The sequence below is a fragment of the Taudactylus pleione genome, unplaced genomic scaffold (genome assembly GCF_031769625.1).
Source record: "Taudactylus pleione unplaced genomic scaffold, aTauple2 ptg000083l, whole genome shotgun sequence".
NCBI classification, from domain to species: Eukaryota; Metazoa; Chordata; class Amphibia; order Anura; family Myobatrachidae; genus Taudactylus; species Taudactylus pleione.
In genome coordinates, this window is record NW_028284485.1 from 4,477,085 (window position 1) to 4,498,315 (window position 21,231).

At 38.2% G+C, this 21,231-nt stretch overlaps 1 protein-coding gene across 1 annotated transcript in view; it reads right to left on the reverse strand.

Annotated features, from left to right (window-relative positions):
- CDH18 (cadherin 18) overlaps positions 1-21,231 on the reverse strand; it is an 810,171-nt gene that overhangs the window by 343,723 nt on the left and 445,217 nt on the right. Inside the window, exon 4 of the mRNA XM_088468265.1 lies at positions 7,543-7,662. Within this exon, the coding sequence (XP_088324391.1) occupies positions 7,543-7,662 (120 nt within the window). The remainder of the gene's footprint in view (positions 1-7,542; positions 7,663-21,231) is intronic.

Here is a 21,231-nt window from a genome sequence, read left to right on the forward strand (position 1 = left end):
TGGGCTGAGGGCACACTGGCATGTAGAGGGGCATGTTATTGTATCAGGAGAGCATGTTGGTGTGCAGAGGGCATGTTAGTGTGCAGGGGGCATGTTGTTGTGCAGGAGGGCATGTTGATGTGACGGAAGAGTATTTTGTTATGCAGGGTGGCATTTTACTGTGCAGAAAAAATATGTTGGTGTACAGTGGGTATGTTGATTTGCATGGAACCATCTTGGTGTGCAAGATGAGCATGTTGGGGTGCACATGTAGTATGTTGGTTTGCCTGGTTATGGCTTTTTGGTTTGCCAGGGCAATTGTCGGTGTGCTGGTGGAGATTGTTGGTGTGCAGGGGGCATGTTAGTGGACATGAGGTATATCAGTGTGCAGTGGAGTGATAGTGAGAGGGAAATTACAGGTAAATTGACAGGGAGTGATGGTGAGTGAGGGGGTATTTCTGTGGGTGAGATATGTTATTAGGGAGTGGTAGTGAGTGAAGAAAACAACATAGGATAAAGATGGTCATTTTGTAATATAGATTAATTAAAAAAAAAAGTAGAATGATTATACGTTACTTAAAATGCTTAGTAAAATTAAACCTTCAATACTATATACTGAGCCATAGTTAAGGAAATGTGAAATATGACACCACCAAGGGTAACTACTAAAATGGAATTGAAGGCACTGTAGCATGCACTTGATCCTGGTGCCATGGCTGCACACTACACCTCTGATTGCACTTATACCTCTAGTTGGTTGCAGTTCAAGGTGTACACTGTCTTTATTCTGAACCATACTGCTTGATGAAAATCTTTCCCACTCGGAAAGAAGCAATATTAGATGATACTTACAAATGGAGAAAGAATATATGATGTAAAAATGGGTGAAAACCTGGGATCCAGTGATCATCAAGCAGTATGGTTCAGAATAATGACAGATACTGACCCCATACAAAAACAAAGGTGTTAGATTTTAGGAAGGCTAATTTTGCAAGGATGGGAAGAAAGGAGTGCAGGAGAGGTGGAAAATTTTTAAAAGTGCAATATTAAAGGCAACAGACCTTTGTATCAAAAGGGTTAGGAAAACAACAAGGAAAAGGATACCAGTGTGGTTTGGGAAAGAGATAGCAAGTATTGTGAATGCAATAGAGATGGCCTTTAGGGAATTCAAGCAGACGCAAAATAATGAAGACAAAGAGGTGTATCTTGTAAAACAGAAGGAGGCTAAGCAGAGGTGTTTCTAGAGAGGAGGGGCCCCATGTGCAGTCTCTTACACGGTACCCCTGCTCTCCGCCCGGCAGCCGGCAGCACTAGAGTGTGCCCAGAGTCTATAGTGTATGCACAGGTCGCCTGGAAAATGGGTACAGTTGAAATTTTCCCAGTACTGCGCATGTGCAAACAACAGGAAAATGGATCATCTTCATAATTATTTTTGTTCAGTATTCAGTACTGAGAGAGAGGGCAAGGGGCCTCAGTTAAGTTGCAGGTGTGATCTGAAAAATGAGGTAGGAACAAGTACATTAACAGAGGAGAATATCCGACCTGAACTCTCAAAACTGAAAGTGGATAAATCAATGGGACCTAATGGGATACAACTAGGGAAACTAAATGAGCTTAAACGGTGCTGTTATCACCATTAACAGAATTATTCAACAAGTCACTAGCTACTGGAGTAATTCCAGAGGATTGAAAACAAGGAAACATTGTCCTACTGCACAAAAGTGGAAGCAAGGAAGAGGCAAGCAACTACCGACCAGTGAGCCTTACTGTACATCAGTAGTTGGGAAATTGATGGAAACACTCATAAAAAAAGAGTCGTAGATCATCTCAAATCCAGCAATTTGTAGGATCCCCAAAAGCATGGATTTACTGGGGGGTTGATCATGTCAAACAAATCTTATTTACTTTTTTGACTGGGTGACTAAGGAAAAAGGGGGGCATAGATATAGCTTATCTAGACTTTAGTAAGGCTTTTGACACTGTTCCACATTGCAGACTGTTAAATAAACTGGAAAGCATGGGATTGGATACAGAGATAGTTGAATGGATAAGATCATGGCTGCAGGATAGGAAACAGAAAGTTGTAGTAAACAGAGTGCAGTCTCAAGAGGGAAATATTACCAGTGGTGTACCTCAGGGATCTGTACTTGGACCAGTGCTTTTAAATATCTTTATTTGTGACATAGCATAAGGTACTGACAGGAAACTATGCCTTTTTGCAGATGACACAAAAGTATACAACAGGGTAGGCACAGCAGGAGTGGTAAAACAAATGATTGATGATCTAGGTAGACTAGAGGATTGGTCAAGAACGTGGCAACTACAGTTTAATGCCAAAAAATGCAAGATCATGCACTTGGGTCTCAAAAATCCAAAGGCTAAACATAGTATTAATGGCACTATACTGGAAACTACTGAAGAGGAAAGGGATCTAGAGGTCACTATTTCAGGTGACTTAAAGGCAAGCAAGCATTGTAACAAAGCAATGAGGAAGGCAAGTCAGATGCTTGGTTGCATAGGGAGAGGAATCAGTAGTAGAAAGAAATAAGTGATAATACCACTGTATAGGTCATTGCTACAATACATCCTTATCTTGAATACTGTATTCAGTTCTGGAGACCACATCTCCAGAAGGATATTAATACATTAGAAACTGTACAATGAAGGGCAACTAAAATGGTGCAAGGTCTACACTACAAAACGTAACAGGTGAGACTAAAATATCTTAATATGTATAGTTTGGAGCAGAGAAGGGAAAGGGGGGACATGATAGAAATGTTCAAATATATAAAGGGTTTTAACAAGGTAAATGAAGGCGACATTCTTCAAAGAAAGAGAAGTATTAGAACAAGAGGACATATTCTGAAACTGAAGGGAGGTAGGTTCAGAGGAAATTTGAGGAAAAATTAATTCACAGAAAGGGTAGTGGACAAGTAGCCTCTCATCAGACGTAGTAGAGGCTAAGACAGTAGAGCAATTTAAACATGCATGGGATAGACATAAGGATATCCTTCAGAAGAAGTAAGAATCAATGAAGGTTGAGGTAACAATATGTTTAAAAATGGGGCAGTCTAGATGGACCAAGTGGTTCTTATCTGCCGTCAAATTCTATGTTTCTATGAAGTTGTTTATAAAGCATAATCCTTTTTTTCACTCTCATTTAAATGAACTTTTGGAGGAATTAGACTGACAGATAAAGTCACGTTGCCAAAAGCCTCATTCACAATATGTATTATGCTAGTGAAGCTGAAGATAATATTTAGATTTCCCTATACTGTATCTCAATTGTTCATGTCCCATTATCATATCTGTGTCACAAGTACTTGCAATTATCTTATCACCTGACAGGCCAAATGCTACTCAATTCTTACTGTCTTTCAGCAGATGGTCTACAGCCCCTTCTGGAACAATTGTGGTGACAGATTTCAAGTTGACGTCCATTAGGAAATGCAGCCTTGACTTTGGAATATTGACAAATTCAGTAAATAAATAGCAGACTTTTAGAGCTTTTTCATAGTCTTCTGTTTTGTTTTGTTTTATTTTGTTTAGGGTATTTAACAAAGTTCTCATTTTGTCATTGCCCATCTATGTATTGGTCTTGGAAAAAGATTTTTTTGAATTATTATATTTTGTTATAATATGCCAACATATTGATTAGTACTGGATATTGAACCTTGATACAAACAAATAACATACAGTAGAATGAGAAGGTAATGATTGCCCTGCACAAATGACCTTAAATATAAATAATATTTGGTACAAAAAGTAGTCTTTTTGAGATAAGTACATTTTCCTTATCTTGTAGATGTTGTGCGAGTTCACGAAGGCATTAACTTGTTAAAAAATTAATTGCACTATGCAGTAAATTTCCAATATAGACTTTGCAAGTATTTGCATTATTAAGCAGCACAGCAACTTTAATACCATAGTTCAACAGCCACGAGGTGTAGACTTTTTCATTGTTTTTGCAAATAAAACTTTTTGTATGTTGTTACATTCTGTATCACAAACTGCAGGTACACAACTAATACACAAACAATATCCTATGTCCTTCCATAATATGTTAACTTAGGACATAGAGAATGCCCAATAATGTAATATTTTATCTACTGAGCAGTCATTGATAGAAAAACTAAAACTTTAAATGATGCATTATTCACTGCATTAACTATATTGTGAAATTCATAAATGTAGTTTTCTATATGAAAAATAGAATACATATTATATAAAGTAATATTTTTAATTCAGTTCTGGATACAGAAAGTCTAGAAAATACAGTACCTGGTGGTGCACTGTATGCATCACTGTAGATCCTACATCCAGTATGGTTATGTTTATTTTTATACAAATAATCTGATGGATGAAAAAAGATATGAGAGTGATGTGCTTTGTGCTGGTCAGATGAAGAGAAATGGTAAAAAGTCACCATATAAAAAAAATGTCCCAAAAGAGCACAGGGAATATGAGATGCCAATTACTTTATTTTTTTGGTATAACCAGACACAGCATACAACAGTACAATTAAATTCTCTGTCCATAGATACAGGCTATAAACAGTCTGAGGGGTCTATTTACTAAGTTGTGTTAGGAGATAAAGTGAACGGTGATAAGGTACCAGCCAATTAGCTCCTAACTGAAATGGATAACAGTCACAGGCTATGTTTGAAAAATGGCAGTTAGGTGCTGATTGGCTGGTACCTTATCACCGTTCATTTTGTCTCCTAACACAGCATAGTAAATAGACCCCCAAATTGTGTAAGATCACTGTACATATGTGTTTCCAACATTGACATATCTTACCAATACTGAATTGTCAATTCTGAACACAGTTTTTTAAATTAAATTACAGGTTGAGTCTCCCATATCCAAATATTCCAAAATACGGAATATTCCGAAATAAGAAATATTTTTGGCATGACTGAGAAACTGAAAACTTTGATTTTTGATGGTTCAATGTACACAAACTTTGTTTAAGACACAAAATTATTAAATATAAAGTATAAAATGACCTATAGGCTGTGTGCATAAGGTGTATATGACACAAATGAATTTCATGTATGTACACAAACTTTGTTTGAGCTACAAAATTATTGAAAATATGTATAAAATTACCTTTAGGCTGTGTGTATAATGTGTATAGTAATCATGAATGCATTCTGTGTTTACATTTGAGCCCAATTCCTAGACATTTCAATATGGTATGCAATTATTCCAAAATACGGAATATTCTGATATCCAAAATACCCCTTGTCCCAAGCATTATGGATATGGGAGACTCAACCTGTATTGGGTTTTAGACACAATAATTAGAATATTAAGAAATCAACATTCACCTAAATGTACTAAAAATCACATAAAGGCAGTGGGTCTCTGAAAGGAGCCCATCATTGCTATGTGTAGAGAAGTGAAATGGTCACAAAATCAATAATTTCACTTCTTTATCGTTAGCCGGAGCCGTTGTGTGCATGTGCAGACTGCTGACCACGCATGAGCAGTGGCCATTAATATTTGTAAATGATAGTATTGTATTTTAACATTTCATTTATTCCACAATGCTAAACCCAACAGGGCAATACATTTTACTGTGCCTTTAAATTGCATATGTATATTAAAACTCAAACAGAATTTTATTTATAGATAAGCACATGTCCATATTCTGTAGACCATTGTCCAATACAACTCATAACATATATCTTTGTGACATGATTCTATTTGAAACACATATATTTTTCACTAATAGCACCACTGTTCATGCTGGCTTTATGTAACCAGTTGCAATAATGTTCAGGTAGCATAGTTGAACAAAGAGACATAATCACCTACTGTTTATAGAGATTACATTTTCCTTTACATTTGAGGGTTCTTTGTGCAGTTTTGAAAAGACCAAACCCAACAGAAATATACTAAATAATTGCACAGATATTAGGATAACAAACTATCTAACTACACTATCCTGGAAATACAGATTTACAGTAAATACATAAAAGTAATATACTGTACAGTTATACCGCTGATGCATTTTACACAAACACCTTTATTTCATGCTACAGATGTGTCCTCTTTCACCTAGCGATATTGTGCCATATACGCAAGACATTTGGCTGAACTTAGATTCTGTGCCGTAGATAGTGAGTATCATACTTTTGCATCTATTTTACACTGCAGAGTGTCATGTTTGTACTGCAGCCACATACCTTAAGATTTGTAGAGTACTGGAGAATTAGGATGTGCACTTTTATCACATTCGCTGCACGGTAAATATGCATGATGGTGCTGCTCATCCAGGGTCAGATTGAGATGGAAAAAGCAGCCCTAATAGAGGTGGTCAGTTGGGGGGCGAGGTCTGTGGAAGGGGCAGCTTACTCCCTTCACATAGGGCCTGATTCTGAGTTGGAGGCAGTGCGGCCTTTCTACAAGACTCGTAACCAAGCCTATTAGTAGAGTGTATCGTGGCTCAATTTTCAAACCGGGTACCAACTTCCGATACTCTCTTGACACGCTTTCTACTAACAGGCTTGTTTGCCCTGATATGCCAGTTTTTTACTTTTCTGATGTATGTGAATTATCCTAAATAAACCATTGTGTTTTTAACATACTGCACTATATGCGTCCCTGGCGGATAAGCACAGCAGCGCTGTTTTAATATCTACAAGCCAAACATACATCGACGACTCATGGCACCAGCAGCTATCCTTGTGAGAAGCCAGTGGGCAGCTCTGAACACCAGAAGCACCCGTTGGCTAAGCAACACCTACCACATCCACTCAGCAGTGCCCGGCAACCTGTGTATTAACAACAGCTGCAATCAAACGGACCTGGCAGCTCAGCACACTATCCGCAGTATCCCCACTGGAACAGGTCACCCAACAGCATCTGCAGTGCTGCCAGGGTGATCGGAAGAAGAATTACCACCACACTCCACAGTCCACAAGGACTTCCATATAGTGCCCTAATAACTGTTGTCTCACCTCCTTTGCTATTAGCATGGAAATGCACTAGTGTACAGAGTAAGCATACATTGCGCTTTTCTCTCATTATCAGTGCAAAAAAATATAAATTTAGTAAATTATTGAGAAAAATACAATAATAAACAGTCTAAATTGTGTAAGATCAATTTAAGATCTATATGGGGGAGATGTACTAAGCTCTAGAAAGTGATAAATTGGAGTGCTAAACTACCGGCCACTCAGCTCCTAACTGTCATCTTACAGGCTGTGTTTTAAAAATGACAGAAGCTGATTGGTTGGTAGGTAGTTTTAATGTAAAATTAATCCATGGAAACAGTCTAACAAACACATACACGTACATATCGTAAACATCGATTTATTTTAAAAAAATCATTAAAATAAATGTCAGTTAAAAAACAAGAACAAATAGAAGGTCTTGCACAAATGATCATTTCTGTCACAAATTATTATTGTCAATTATTATTACAGGTATAAATAATAAAAATGTTACTATTTCAGTACATACTGTAATATGTTTTCTCACTATGGTGGAATAAAAAGCTTCCATACTGTATGTAACATGCAGACAATGAGATGTTGCACTCTACATTCCTACCTGTTTTTGGATCTACAGAGAAATACGGTTGTCCTTGGAGAATGCTGTAAACAACTCTGGCGCTATTTCCATATGTAGGGTCATCTCCATCTGTGGCTGTCACCTGAATAACAGAGGTACCTATTTGACAGGGAAAAACCTGTTAAATATATTTTTTTAAATAACTGCTACACAATCAATACATACTGTATGCGAGTCGCACTTCAATCAGCCTGATTTCTGTTCTGAATTATATGTTTTCTAGCCTGAAGTGCACTGCTAATTTCTCTTTGTTTAGTAAAATATTATTTCTTGCCATGCTGACTGCTGACCTCTGGCAGAGTGGGGGGGTTGCAATTTTGCATAAGATGAGAGCACAGCTAGCTGTTAGCTGTAAACCAGTAAAACATATTAAACATGTTTTACTGTTAAAGGGATTTTTATACCACACACATGGTTGACCTATAAAGGGCTTTCTAGTAAATATGAAAGCATTTATACAACATCTAATACTGAGAAAATCTAGTTGTACTGATAACTAGGGAAAGGGTTACTGTTCTAAAACATTTAAAAAAAACTGTTTATATTATATTGAAAAGTGCCTGCATGTGATAGTACTGCAATTATAGTTCAAAAGCAATTTCAATAGTATGACATTCTCAGTAGAAATCTTCTTTAACAGAAAATCTGCACAAACTCACTTTCATCTTTAAAAAAAATCTTAACTGACACTGCAGAGTATATGTTTATGTGCCTTATGTTTATGTACCTTATGTACCAGAGTTTATGTGTATGTGCCTACCTTCCACTTTACAATGCAGAATGCAAAAAATATATTTATATACCAAACATATTAAATGTAACTTTAAAATTCTATGATACAGACATGATAATGTGATGTATGATTTCTTAATCTAAAGTAAAACATACATACTTAATTTACCAATATATAAAAACAGTAATAGCTTATATACACTATTTGGGCATCACACATATCTACAGTATATCCTTTATAATAAAAACAGTACCCTCTTACCCAAGAAATCACCTGCTGAAGCACTATAAAATGAACATGTTCTCAGTGTGCCACATTCTGTTTCCCCTCATACAATGGTGGTTATTTCGATTTGAGCAAATAACAAGCCAAGTTTTCCTTAGGAAGTTGTGGAGTTACATAATATTCACATTGCAATCATTCATCAGAAAGTTTGACATTTTAATATACTGTGCTTTCCTGCTCTTGTGGTCATTTGACAGAGAAGTATTGTGCTGCTGCTTTTGTTATAGCAAAATCTAAAACTGTACTTTTTCTTTTTTTAGTAAAGTACTGTGATTGGGCCTCCCATATATGTTACGTTGATCAATCTCTCAGTCAAATGCATTTGAGTTGATGATCCTAATGCATCAATATCAAATGTGGTTTCTCCTCTTTGAATTACATAATTTGCCTAAATGACAAAAATGTTATTTGTATAAAGATAAATATTAATTGTAAGGCCCAGAGCTAAAGATTAGACTGTTACAGGCAGGGCCACAGTGAGCCAGCCCGGGCTCCAGTACTATTTAGGGGGATGTGGCCTAATCACAGAAAAAAAAACTAATTGCACACTGGGGAGGGGTTGTGCTGTGAGATCCTCAGCCCAGCGCAAATCTGGGGGGGCTCAATCAATGTCATCACACCCCCCACAGGCAGAGGAGACAGCTGCTGTTCTCCCACTGCAGCCCAGCACACAGCAGCATGTGCTGGGATGCTGACATGTAAGAGAGGAGACGTGGTCAGGCCTGGTCCCGGGTAATTAGTACCTGCCCCTCTCTGCACCCATTGGTGTAGGATTCAGTCAGTTTACAACTGATGACTTCCAAGTGGATTTGGACTGTGTAGTAAAGAGACCACATCTTCCATCTCTGAGCTCTAGGGTCTTACTAGGAGACTGTTGGCTAAATAGAATCAAAGTGGCAAATCACATAATAAAAAGTCAATCAAGAATAAAGCCAAGGTTGGGATCAGAAAGCAGTGTCATCAGGTTAAGATAAGGATAGGTGGATCACAAATTACATGCAGTCAATGTCAGACTCTGAAGACCTTGCAAATAAATATTTAAATGCTTTTGTAGAACAGTGAAATATGTTCCAATGCCAAGAAGTAAATGAAACAGAAAATATACAAACAATTACAAATTTGTGATCTATTAACAGTATGACTATGGTTTCAATCCAGGGAGATATGTCTATATTCACATTGATTAATAATATTAGATAGCAGTGGGGTACACATTCATCTGGATAATATATTAGATGGCTCTCTATGTTCATATCTGCATAAGTGAAGGAGACCGTTTTTAGTTATTCTGATGCCTTTTAACTATATGAATTTCATAAATCATACCTGTCTAAAAAAAAATGCTACTCTGTTAGAAGTACTCAATTCTACTGGACAATCTGCATTGTAGGTGATGATACCCTGGCCAATTGCTATAAATAGGTGAAAAATCTTTTCTCCTAGTCATTTCTGTTGTTGTTTGATGATGTATAACTCGTCTGATGACTAATAAGAAAGATTACCCTGCAAGAATACAGTGCTGATATTCACTCTTAGGGGTATATTTACTGTGGGTTTTTAGAAGTGTAGATTTTGCCCATAGCAACCAATCAGATTCTACTTAACATATATCTAGCACCTTCTAGAAGATAATAGCTAGAATCTGATTGGTTGCTATGAGCAACATCTCCACTTCTAAAAACCCGCACTTTAGTAAATATATCCCTTATAATAAGTTTCCCTGTGTGGAAACCACATTTATGGAGTTTAAACTTTAATTGGCTCTTAACTACTGTGAAATGTTTTAATTTATTGTGATAATGTATTCAAATATATTCTGTATCAGCATTCACAGCTATATTTGTAAATCAGAATCTTGTAGGTGATAATATTTAACTGACCTTATATATTGGTAAATGTATTTATGTTGCTGGTGTGTATATGTACTTGCCATCAAAATGTTTAATACATATTATTTTTGCAAAGAAGAAGAGTTTTGTAAAGAAGAGTTCCCCACAAATAGAGTCTTCTTCTCTCTCCTTTACTATATATTGAAGCTTGCAGTGGAGTATTTTATTCAGATGCATTTATCTAATATCACTCTTGGGGAACATAATTTTTTTAAAACATGAGGGATTTAGTTGTCCATTAGAAATCTGATGTTTATTGTGCGTGATCTTGAAATCATGATAGTCATTATCCATCTTAGGTAGAGAACTTTATGCTAAATACTAGTGATTAATAGACCACAGGCATCATGGGAGACATTCTTAATGTTTAGCGCTGATGGTAATATTTTAATGAAACTTTGCTTTTTTTTTTTTTTTTAGAATTAGCCGATGCAAACTGGAATATAATGCATATTATTATTAATAGAAAATTGTGTCCAGGGAAGTAGACCTACCCAGATGACTGGAAATATAATGTCAGAGAACTGTTGCAAAATATGTTTTAGCCTTTCAATTTATTGGTTATAAAAGGAAGGGTATGCAGTCTGGAAGCCGGCGGATGTAATCCCGACAGCCGGCTTCCTGACTGCTTTATCCCGGCGAGGGTTAAATGAAAGGTGTCTAAATCTATACACCTGTCATTTCACCGATGCCGGAAGAACGGCGCCCGGCATCACGATCGAAGTGATGCTGGGCGCCGCTGCGGACAGCTGCGTGGGGGTTAGGGTTAGGTTTAGGGCTAATTTAGGATTAGGCACCCCCTGGGAGGTTAGGGTTAGCCTAGGGGAAGAGAGGGTTAGGGTTAGGCACCCCTGGAGGGGAATTAGGCTAAGGCACCCCCAAGAGGGACTTAGGTTTAGGCGGCGGGAAAAGTAGGTGGTTAGGTTTAGGCACTTAGAGGGGGGATTAGGGTTAGGCACTGGGGGGAAGGTTAGGGTTAGGTGCCCCTAAGGAAGGTTAGGGTTAGGGGGGGAAGTTAGGTTACTTAATACTTACCTTGGGACGATCAGAATTTTCAGCCATGTCAGCCAGCCGCTGTCGGGATTTGAATCTCCGGACTTGCGTCCAGCGGTAATTAATACTGATTCCAAAGGAAGATACACAGAAAATAAGCATCATTTTATTCCTACTTTATGAATTTTGAAATAAACTAAATTGCAACATCAAAATCTCAGTAGACAAAGTAACAGATAGATAGGAAATCTATATGATATAAATATTACAGCAGCACTGCATGTCTGTATTGTCTGGAGCTGCACAGTGGACATATTGGCACTAATGCCCCCCAGTACAGAGGTTATGAGATCAATTCTTGGTAATGGCCAATCTTGCAGAGTTTGTATCTTCTCCCATGTTTCTTAGTTTTCCTCTGGGTATCCTGGTTTCCTACCACATTTGAAAAACATACTGGTAGGTTAAATGATTGGATGCTGAGAAATTATATTAACCCTACCGTGTACTGTATATGTGTCTATGTAATAGGGATTATAAATTGAGAGGGAAAATTGTGTAGAGAGAAGTACTGGATTAAGGTGTGTGATGTCCCTTTTGTGTTAGGGATAAATCCACATACATCAGCAGGATGTGGTCAGCATCCAGGCATTCGGAATGCTGACGGTCTTAATACCGGTGCCAGAATACCGACTGAGTTGGGATCAGCATCCTTAAGGTAAGTATGGGAGTTAGGTTTAGGGATAGGGGTTAGGGTTAAGCACTAGGAGGAGGGTTAGGTTTAGGCACTAAGGGGAGAGGGTTACGTTTAGGGTGCAGGGAGGGGGAGTTTAGGATTAGGCACTAAGATTTAGGCACTGGGGATGGAGATTTAGGATTTGGGTGCAGTGAGGGGGAGGTTAGGTTTAGGCACTAGGAGAGAGTTTAGGCTTAGGCACCAGGGAGGGTGGGTTCGGGTTAGGGTAGGGGTTAGGGTAAGTTGTACTATACTTACCTACCGCTGTCGGTATCTTCACTGTTGGGATGCCGCTGTCAATATTCTGACCAGCGGCATCCCTACCGCCGGCATCTCATACCCAACCCTGATCAGCAATATGATTATGAAGGTTTCTGAAATCCCATTATAATGATGTTATTGAGCTGTTTGTGTTACCTTAAAGTCAAAAGATATACAAATAAGGGGGTAGAAATGTTCTCTGAAGTGGGGACACACACATTTTATAATATAACCTTTATTGAAAAAAGTAAAAAAATATCTACTAAGAAGACAATATCAACAAGCATCATAATATTAATGTTAAAAATAACCAGTAGGATATACAGATGTGTCTTCATACACCTGGCCTTAATATGCAGTGTGAGACACCTGGCGCGAGTGAGCTGCACCTGGAGCAAGTGAGCAGTGTAGAATCTTTTCCGCTGCTTTTTCACTCAATGCATCTTTGTCGCAACGCGATGCTACAAAACCGCTTGAGACTAAACTACTTAATTTGATATGCAACACTTGTATATTTGTGTGCGACTGACTCTGAATATGTCCAATAGAACTTGTCTTGATAAATAGCTGTGGCACTTTGTATACAGATTCAGACTTCTAATCTTCATCACCTCTCTAATGTTTAGGGTGCACCCTGCCAGAGAAACCATTCACTGGCGATAGCAGGAGTTTTCACCCCCAAAAAATGATTTATTAAAATCAATTATTAAAAAAACAAAAAGAAAACTATATATAGATTAATAAATGTTTATTTTTTTATGAAATTAGAAATAGATTGTGAAGTTTAGGCCATTCAAATGTGTTTACTGGCAAAGCTGGTTCATGCATGTGCATATGCATCGAGGAAATTTTAGTTTAATGGAATCCTTTTAATTAAAGTGGTTTATTCATAATTATAAATCAATGAAAAATGTCTAAATTAATATGTGTGTATGTATATAGATGTCCATTGGTTGCAATAAACTTGCTGAAATGTTGGACTTAAGCTTGCCTGTGAAGTACTGTTTTCCTGTGAGCTGGGTGCCACTTCCCTTGGTCATCTATTTACTTGCTTTGCGGATGGCACAGGATCAAACAAACAGGATCCTACAAAATCACAAAATCGTGAGTGCCATTTCGCTGATATATATGTTTGTAGTGTATAAATGTTTATACATAGACCATGGTAGTTATATATGTTTATTTAGATTAGGGCAGCACAGATGGTGTAATGGCTAGCATTACTGCCTCACAACACTGAGGTCGTTGGTTCGATTCCCACCACGGCCCTAACTGTGTGGAGTTTGTATATTCTCCCTGTGCTTGCGAGGGTTTTTCTCCAGGTGCTCCTTTTTCCACCCACACTCCAAAAATATACTAGTAGGTTAATTGGCTCCCACCAAAAATTTACCCTAGTTGTATGTGTGGGCATGTACATGTGGTAGGGAATTTAGATTGTAAGCTCCACTGGGGCAGGGACTGATGTGAGTGGCCAAATATACTCTTTAAAGCGCTGTGGAATATGTGTGCGCTATATAAATAACTGGTAATAAATAAATAAAGACAGCTTGATAGTTTTAATAGAGGTCTGTATAATTAACGTGTACAGTATATTTGCTAACACTAAAATCACTGCACTTTCAGCCATCAATCCTTTACAGCATTGTGCATCTGAAGTTTCAAATTCAGAATACCAGCTGTGCAGGAAAGGACATCAGTGGAGTGGAGCAGAAGGAAGCAGACATAACATTATACTGTACAGCCACACACTGCATGTTTATGCATGAGAAGCAGACAGAGGATACTGCTCGGCCACAGTATCCACTGTCTACCTCTCAGCTGCCAGACACTTCTATATAGTGGGCAGCATACTTGCCAACTCTCCCTCATTGTCAGGGAGACTCCCTGAAATAGCAGCAATTTCCCTGTCTCCCTGAAGAGCCCAGCAATCTCCTTGATTGCACCTTACTCTTATTATGAGGCTGCTATATAAAAAACAGAGATATATACATTCAAATGGGATGATTAGTATCATTTCCCTGCATTGGTTATAAGGCACAGTGATCCCTATGGCTACATGTATTTTCTAAAAAGTATTAGTCATCAACAAATAGATCTTACTAACTGCTTTTGGGCTCATTTACATTTGGATGTAAGTCAATTTTATAACATGCCTCTCAAATGTAGCAGTACAGTCCACTTTACCGCTGAGCTCATATGTGTTGTTTTCACAATCTCCCTCAAATGTTTTTTCAAAAGTAGGCAAGTATGGTGTGCAGCCAGAGGTCACCTAGCCCTGCTATATATATGTTATAATGTGTACAGTATTTATATGGGAAATGTGGTTTTTGATCACTCCCAATACCTGTGCTGCCAATATCACTAAACATGTCTGTGCATGACATACCTAGTAAGGTAGGCGGGGTAACAAGATCACCCCCAATCATTTTAAAAAAGTTGTCTAGTATGATAATTATAATGTAGAGTGTATAGAATTACATAAGCAAACAATTTTAAATGATTTACTGAAGTTTCTGCAGTCACATGGGCAGAAGTGGAGAATGGACAGCTTGACCACACACATCATCTACGTCAGATAACAGTGCATTTGGAAAGCAACCTCAACAGCCACAGGAGGAGGTAAGAGTTATTATTTAATTTGACAAAAGTCTAGTGTGTGACTGGTAAGGAAGTGGCTATGGGGGGGGAGGCAGGAAGGACGATGACCAAAACTTTGTCTAGGGTACTGAGAAACCTAGCACCAGCCCTCTGTGGCAATACAATAAAAATGTATATAAATCCTAAGGGCAATCCTTTTAACAATAGTTTAATTGTTTGCTGTGCATTCAAATTTATGAACAGCAAAAAGGCAAAAATGTTCTGTACCAATAACTTGCATAAAGTAAATCAAGTGATATATAGAATTTTTTCCAGCTTAGCATAAAAGCCATTGGTTACCTGCCAGTGAAGGACACTTAAACATGATATAAATTAACTTCAAAAGAATAAATCAGGACATTATTAAGGTTGAGGATTATATTTTTGTAAGAAGATATTGTGAGATGTTGCTGATAGGACTTAAAAACTAATGCTGGGGAATTATTGAGGCCAAAATTCATCACTGGCTACATAAATTGGCATTCCTGGTTTTGAATTATAAAATGAGATAACAGCGCTAATTTGAGGAAAAAGATCATTTTAAATTAAATGAATTGATATTTTAATAATGAAGTTTTACAATAATTTATTACATAAAAAGAAATTAAATTTAATTTAATAGTAATATTAATATATGGCTAAAAAACCATATTATGATTAAAAACACAAATACAACAAATATAACAATAAAACATATGCCCCCCCCTTGAAGGTAATAGTTTAAATTATATGGATATGCAGCTTGTATAATGTTCTGTGCCTATAAAGACCTCCAGTCATATGGGAAGAAATGGAGATAATTCCGGCAGGTATTATATTTACCAACTCACAATAATTTAGAGGATGAAATCGGATGTAGAAAGGTAGATCCCTTGGAGTGGTATTAATAGCCGGAATTCTCGTTGTAATAAAGTTCGGTCTACGTTCACTCCAAAGTCCGCAATTTTCTGGAGATCAAGTCTAGGTATAGGTAACATAATTGCTGCACAGTCCAATAAATCCAAGCAAAGTCAAGGCAAGAGGGAATACACAACACCTGATTCGTTTTGCTGGGTTGCCCCCAGTTTTTCACAGTTTTTCTGGTTTTTAATTACATTTTTAAGTCATCACATTGTTGATTAATAATCCATACAATTATGAAGCCCACAAAGGTGTTGAAGTTGGAGAGTGCTACAGCGCATACTCCATGTTTAGGTTCCTACAGGGGGGCTACAAATCCCTAACTAAGATGGCCACTGGCCATTGGTGGCTCCAGAGGTGGGGCTGCAGCACAGTCCAAAATTCAAATAGGGAAGCCACACCAACTGCCAGTAAGTCCTGAATGGTGATGTTTGGCAGCATTTGGAGAGACAGTTGGTGTGGCTCCCCTATTTGAATTTTGGAATGCGCTGCAGCCCCACCTCTGGAGCCACTACTGCTGCTGACCATACTTGTGCCCATGCGGGGCATCATCATGTCACTGTGTTAGTGCACTACAGTGGGAGGAAGATGTCTTCCACTTAGCTCCAGAGAGACCCTGAGATTGCCACTGATCCATCCTGCCAGAGCTGCTATTGCTGCTTGTACAATCCACCACTACCTGATACAGGTTGGTGACCTGTATATCCTGCTAAAGCTCTGCTCCATGCAAAAGAGACTGTGTAAGCATAACTTTGAGTATGGCTGTACAATTCACATTAATGCTGAATAAACAACCCCACTAGTTATGAACAGGGCTGTTTGCTGACTTAGGGCACCCACTGGTATGTATATATACTCAGTCATACTACCTCCACCTGTACACACATATTCTAACAAAAGATACAATCTAAAAAGTGTTTGAGTCTGCAAAATATTTTGGAGATAAATCTTAAAGTGCTCACATTTTTGTAAGTGTTATTGTTGAGCACTCAATAGTCAATGCAATACTTGAGATCCTTCTTCTGAATAAAACAAATGTTTGTCCCAGCTGATGAACTGGATTTCTGAATAAGAACCTCATTCATGGATACCATGTTTGCTGCTACACAATATCAACTCTTTCATAACCTGTTATTTGTGTGTAGTGATTATTATTATTTTTATTATTATTATTATTATTATTATTATTATTATCATTTATTTATATGGTGCCACAAATGTTCCGCAGCACCTCACAAAGCACATAAACAAATTGTAGACAAGCGACTTACAGAACAATACAGGACCAGGACATGGATAAAATATATTGCTACATTAGTGACCATAACACCCAGATAAGCAACAGAGCATAAGCAACCAAGTGTTAGGTGCCCTAGTGGTGAGTAAGAAGTAGATGAAACTAAAGTAGGGAGAAGTACAAGAGGGTAGAGGGCCCTGCTCATAAGAGCTTACATTCTAAAAGGGGAGGGGAAGACAAACAGGGGTGACAGAGATGGGGAGGAAGGTGTATGTATCAGGGAGTTAGAATGATAGCTGGAAGGCTTTGATGAAATAATGGGTCTTGAGATCCCGTTTGAAGGATTGCAAAGAGGTGGAGAGTCTGATGGGGAGTGGGAGAGAGTTCCAGAGGTGGGGAGCAGTGCGGGCAAAATCTTGGAGGTGGGAGTGGGAGGAAGTAATCAGCTGGAATGAAAGGCGGCATGCATTAGTTGAACGAAAAGAGTGGAGAGGAGAGTGAAGGGAGATGAGATCAGAGATGTATATGGGGGAAGATTGGGTGAGGGCTTTGTAAGCGAGCGTAAGAACCTTAAATTGGGTTCTAAAAGGGAAGGGGAGCCAGTGGAGGGCTTGCAGGAGAGGGGAGGCAGTTGTAGAGCATTTGGAGAGGAAGATAAGCCGCGCAGCAGCATTAAGGATAGACTGGAGAGGAGAGAGATGGGATTTCGGGAGGCCAGATAGGAGGAGGTTACAGTAGTCCAATCTGGAGATGACCAGTGAGTGTATGAGGGTTTTTGTAGCATGCTGGGTGAGATAGGGTCTGATCTTAGAAATATTTTTGAGATGGAAATGACAAGACTGTGAGAGGTTTTGAATATGTGGTTTGAAGGAGAGGGATGTGTCCAGGATAACTGGACAGCACACCTTGGGACTAAATGAGATAGTTATACCATCAATTGATAAAGAAATAGTTGGAAGTGAGGTTATGTGGGAGGGTGGGAAGACGATCAGCTCTGTCTTAGACATATTAAGTTTAATAAATCGCAGAGACATCCAGGAAGAGATAGCAGAGATACGAGTCAGAAGAGAGGGGGAGAGATCAGGGGAGGAAATGTAGATTTGAGTATCATCAGCATAGAGATAATAATGGAGGTCAAAAGAGCTGATGAGTTCACCTAGAGAGGAAGTATAGAGGGAGAATAGAAGAGGTCCAAGAGCAGAAACTTGGGGAACACCTACTGTAAGAGTCTGTGTGGGGGGAAGAGGAGTCATGAGAGGAAACTGAGAAAGATCGGTTAGAGAGGTAGGATGACAGACAGGAGAGGGCAGTGTCACGAAGACCAAGGGAGTGAAGGATATGCAGCAGGAGAGGGTGGTCCACAGTGTCAAAAGCAGCAGAGAGATCAAGGAGAATGAGAAGAGAGTAGTGACCCTTGGATTTGGCAGCAAGGAGGTCATTGCTGACTTTCGTGAGGGCAGTTTCAGTAGAGTGGAGAGAACAGAAGCCAGACTGAAAAGGGTCAAGAAGGGAGTGGGAGGAAAGAAAAGTGGTGAGGCATTTGTAGACAATCCACTCAAGAAGTTTGGAGGCAAAGGGGATGAGAGAGATGGGTCGGTAGTTAGAAAGAAGCACTTGTTTGTGTTCATGGTCAATGATATGTTTATATTATAGACCAGGGGTGAGCAATTAGTGGTCCTCCAGCTGTTGATGAAATACAAATACTAGCATGCCTTTCAATAGTATTAGCATGGCCAAATAACAAAGCTGTGGCAGGTAGTGACATGCAATGTGGTAAATGGCTGAGGAGGCACTGGTTAGTATCAGAGCCAGATTTACAGATACATATATGAATCAATAGGTTCATGTGGGCATTATACAAAGGTGCAGCAGTATTTAGTGCTGGAAATTTGGTGTGTTTTGATCAGGGATGTGCAGAAAAGGTAGACAGTGGAGGCAGAGCCTCACCAGCCACACACTGTTTACTTCAGAGTTTTGAGTATAAAATTAAAGATATTTATAATATTTCTTTAAATTTTTCTTATAATTTTTATAATAAATACTGTGGCGTTTGCCTAAGTATGACAGGATAGCTCTGCCTCACCTGCCTTATCTTACTGCACATCACTGGTGGCAGGGCAAGCTGGGATGTGTAGTTATAAAACAGCTGGGGGTCATCTTATTGCCCACCCCTATTCTAGACAATTTTATGCTTCTAGATCTGTACATTGACCATCTTCAGTACACCTCCTGCATGTGTTAGTTGTGCCATTCTCTCTCTCGAATTGTACAATACCTCCCACATTTCTATCTCTTTTGTGTGCAGTAGACCACAGTCCTCTTGTGTTAGTATTTAAAATTCTAAAATTAAATCCTAATATCCTCTTCACTATACTATTATACAGAGATAGAATACATGTCGCTTCCCTTTTTTATTGTCAATTTATAACAATAACTGTAAGTCAGATGAAATGTTTAATCACAGTCATACCAAACATCGCCCATGCAAAACATAATTACAGATCACATTTATTATAATATGTTAAGAGAAGGTTATGGATGAGCTTATGTCAATCAAACTAATTACCCAATATGAGTTGCACTCAAATTTCCTATCCCTCTGTAGTAAACCTACAGCTTCACTTCTAAATTACATTATGTCTTCTGTCCCATTCTCAAGACATGAAACAGGGCAGAATTCATGCCCAGCCACAAACATGAGAGAAGCCTTATTTAATACTATAGACTATTGTTTTCACTGCCCATATTATTTCACATTATGAAAAATATGTTAACTTCCAAATCAGCAGTTTTTACATAACAACATATTTGTTTATAAACTTACAGGTTAGATAATACAAAAATTACTTTACCTTAACCTTAATAAAACGTATGTAAAATAATCACACAAGACAACAATGTGGCTTTCAGAAAATGGTCAGCTTTATTTAATAAATGTTTGGTGGTAGAAGAAAGAATTACCAGGCATTCAACATCCACTTGACTTATGCAAAAAACACCACTACTAGCAAAGTAAACTGTATATTTAAACAAGTGTGAGGTATTCGACACGCATACCAATACATTATGAAAGCCCTTTTGCTTGAGAGGTGCCATTGAACCCTGTTGGGTAAAAACAGCCTACCCAGTGTGTCGAAGGGGAGTACAAACCCCAGACTGTAGCAAACTGGATGCTGAACTGCTGCTCTTTCCCACCAGTAAAAAAGCCAAAAACAAGACATGAAATGGAAGAGAAGGTGGGAAGTCACCAAGAAAAGAGACAGAACTGGATATTCCCAGACAATATAATTTTGAAAACCTGATTGCAGCAGCTCTCTTAATTTATCATTATTATAAAAGGGACCACTAATGCGCTCACAATGGGATACAAAAGGCAGCGAGAGAAGAAAAAAAGCAAAGAAAGAAAGAGAAATGGAAAATAGGACCGGGAGGAAGAAAGGCAACATAAGAAGAATGTGAGAGAAATTAGAAGAAGAGTGGAAAAGATAAGCCCAAACAGCAGCAATATACAATCCCAGTACCCAGGCACACTACTTTCCTGCTAGACAGTCAGTGGAAAAAGAGAAAGACCTGGATCTACCCAGACACTAAGAAACTAATAAAAAACACCAATTATATATCCATTAAAGCCCTATTGGACTACATTAATAGCTTCAATCTAACATGAGTAACCAAGCCAGCAACCTACATTTATTAGCCCTATCTGGCTATGGCTTATAAATCCCTCCACATATTTTCTACTGTATAAACCTGGCTTTTAAATAACCTTATGCAACAGTAACAACCTTCTCAAAACCTTTAACATGTACAGCAATTGGATGTTTTCCAGCAGTAATAATGGATAACTTATTCCAAACTGTCTTTGAACTTGAATAAAACCATATCAATATTTAGGATAAAGGCAAAGAGTGCAAAGCCTTCAATTTGACATGCATATTAACATTTCATTATTTTACAATGAAAATCCAGTGTATTCCAAACTGGACATGATCTATAGAAA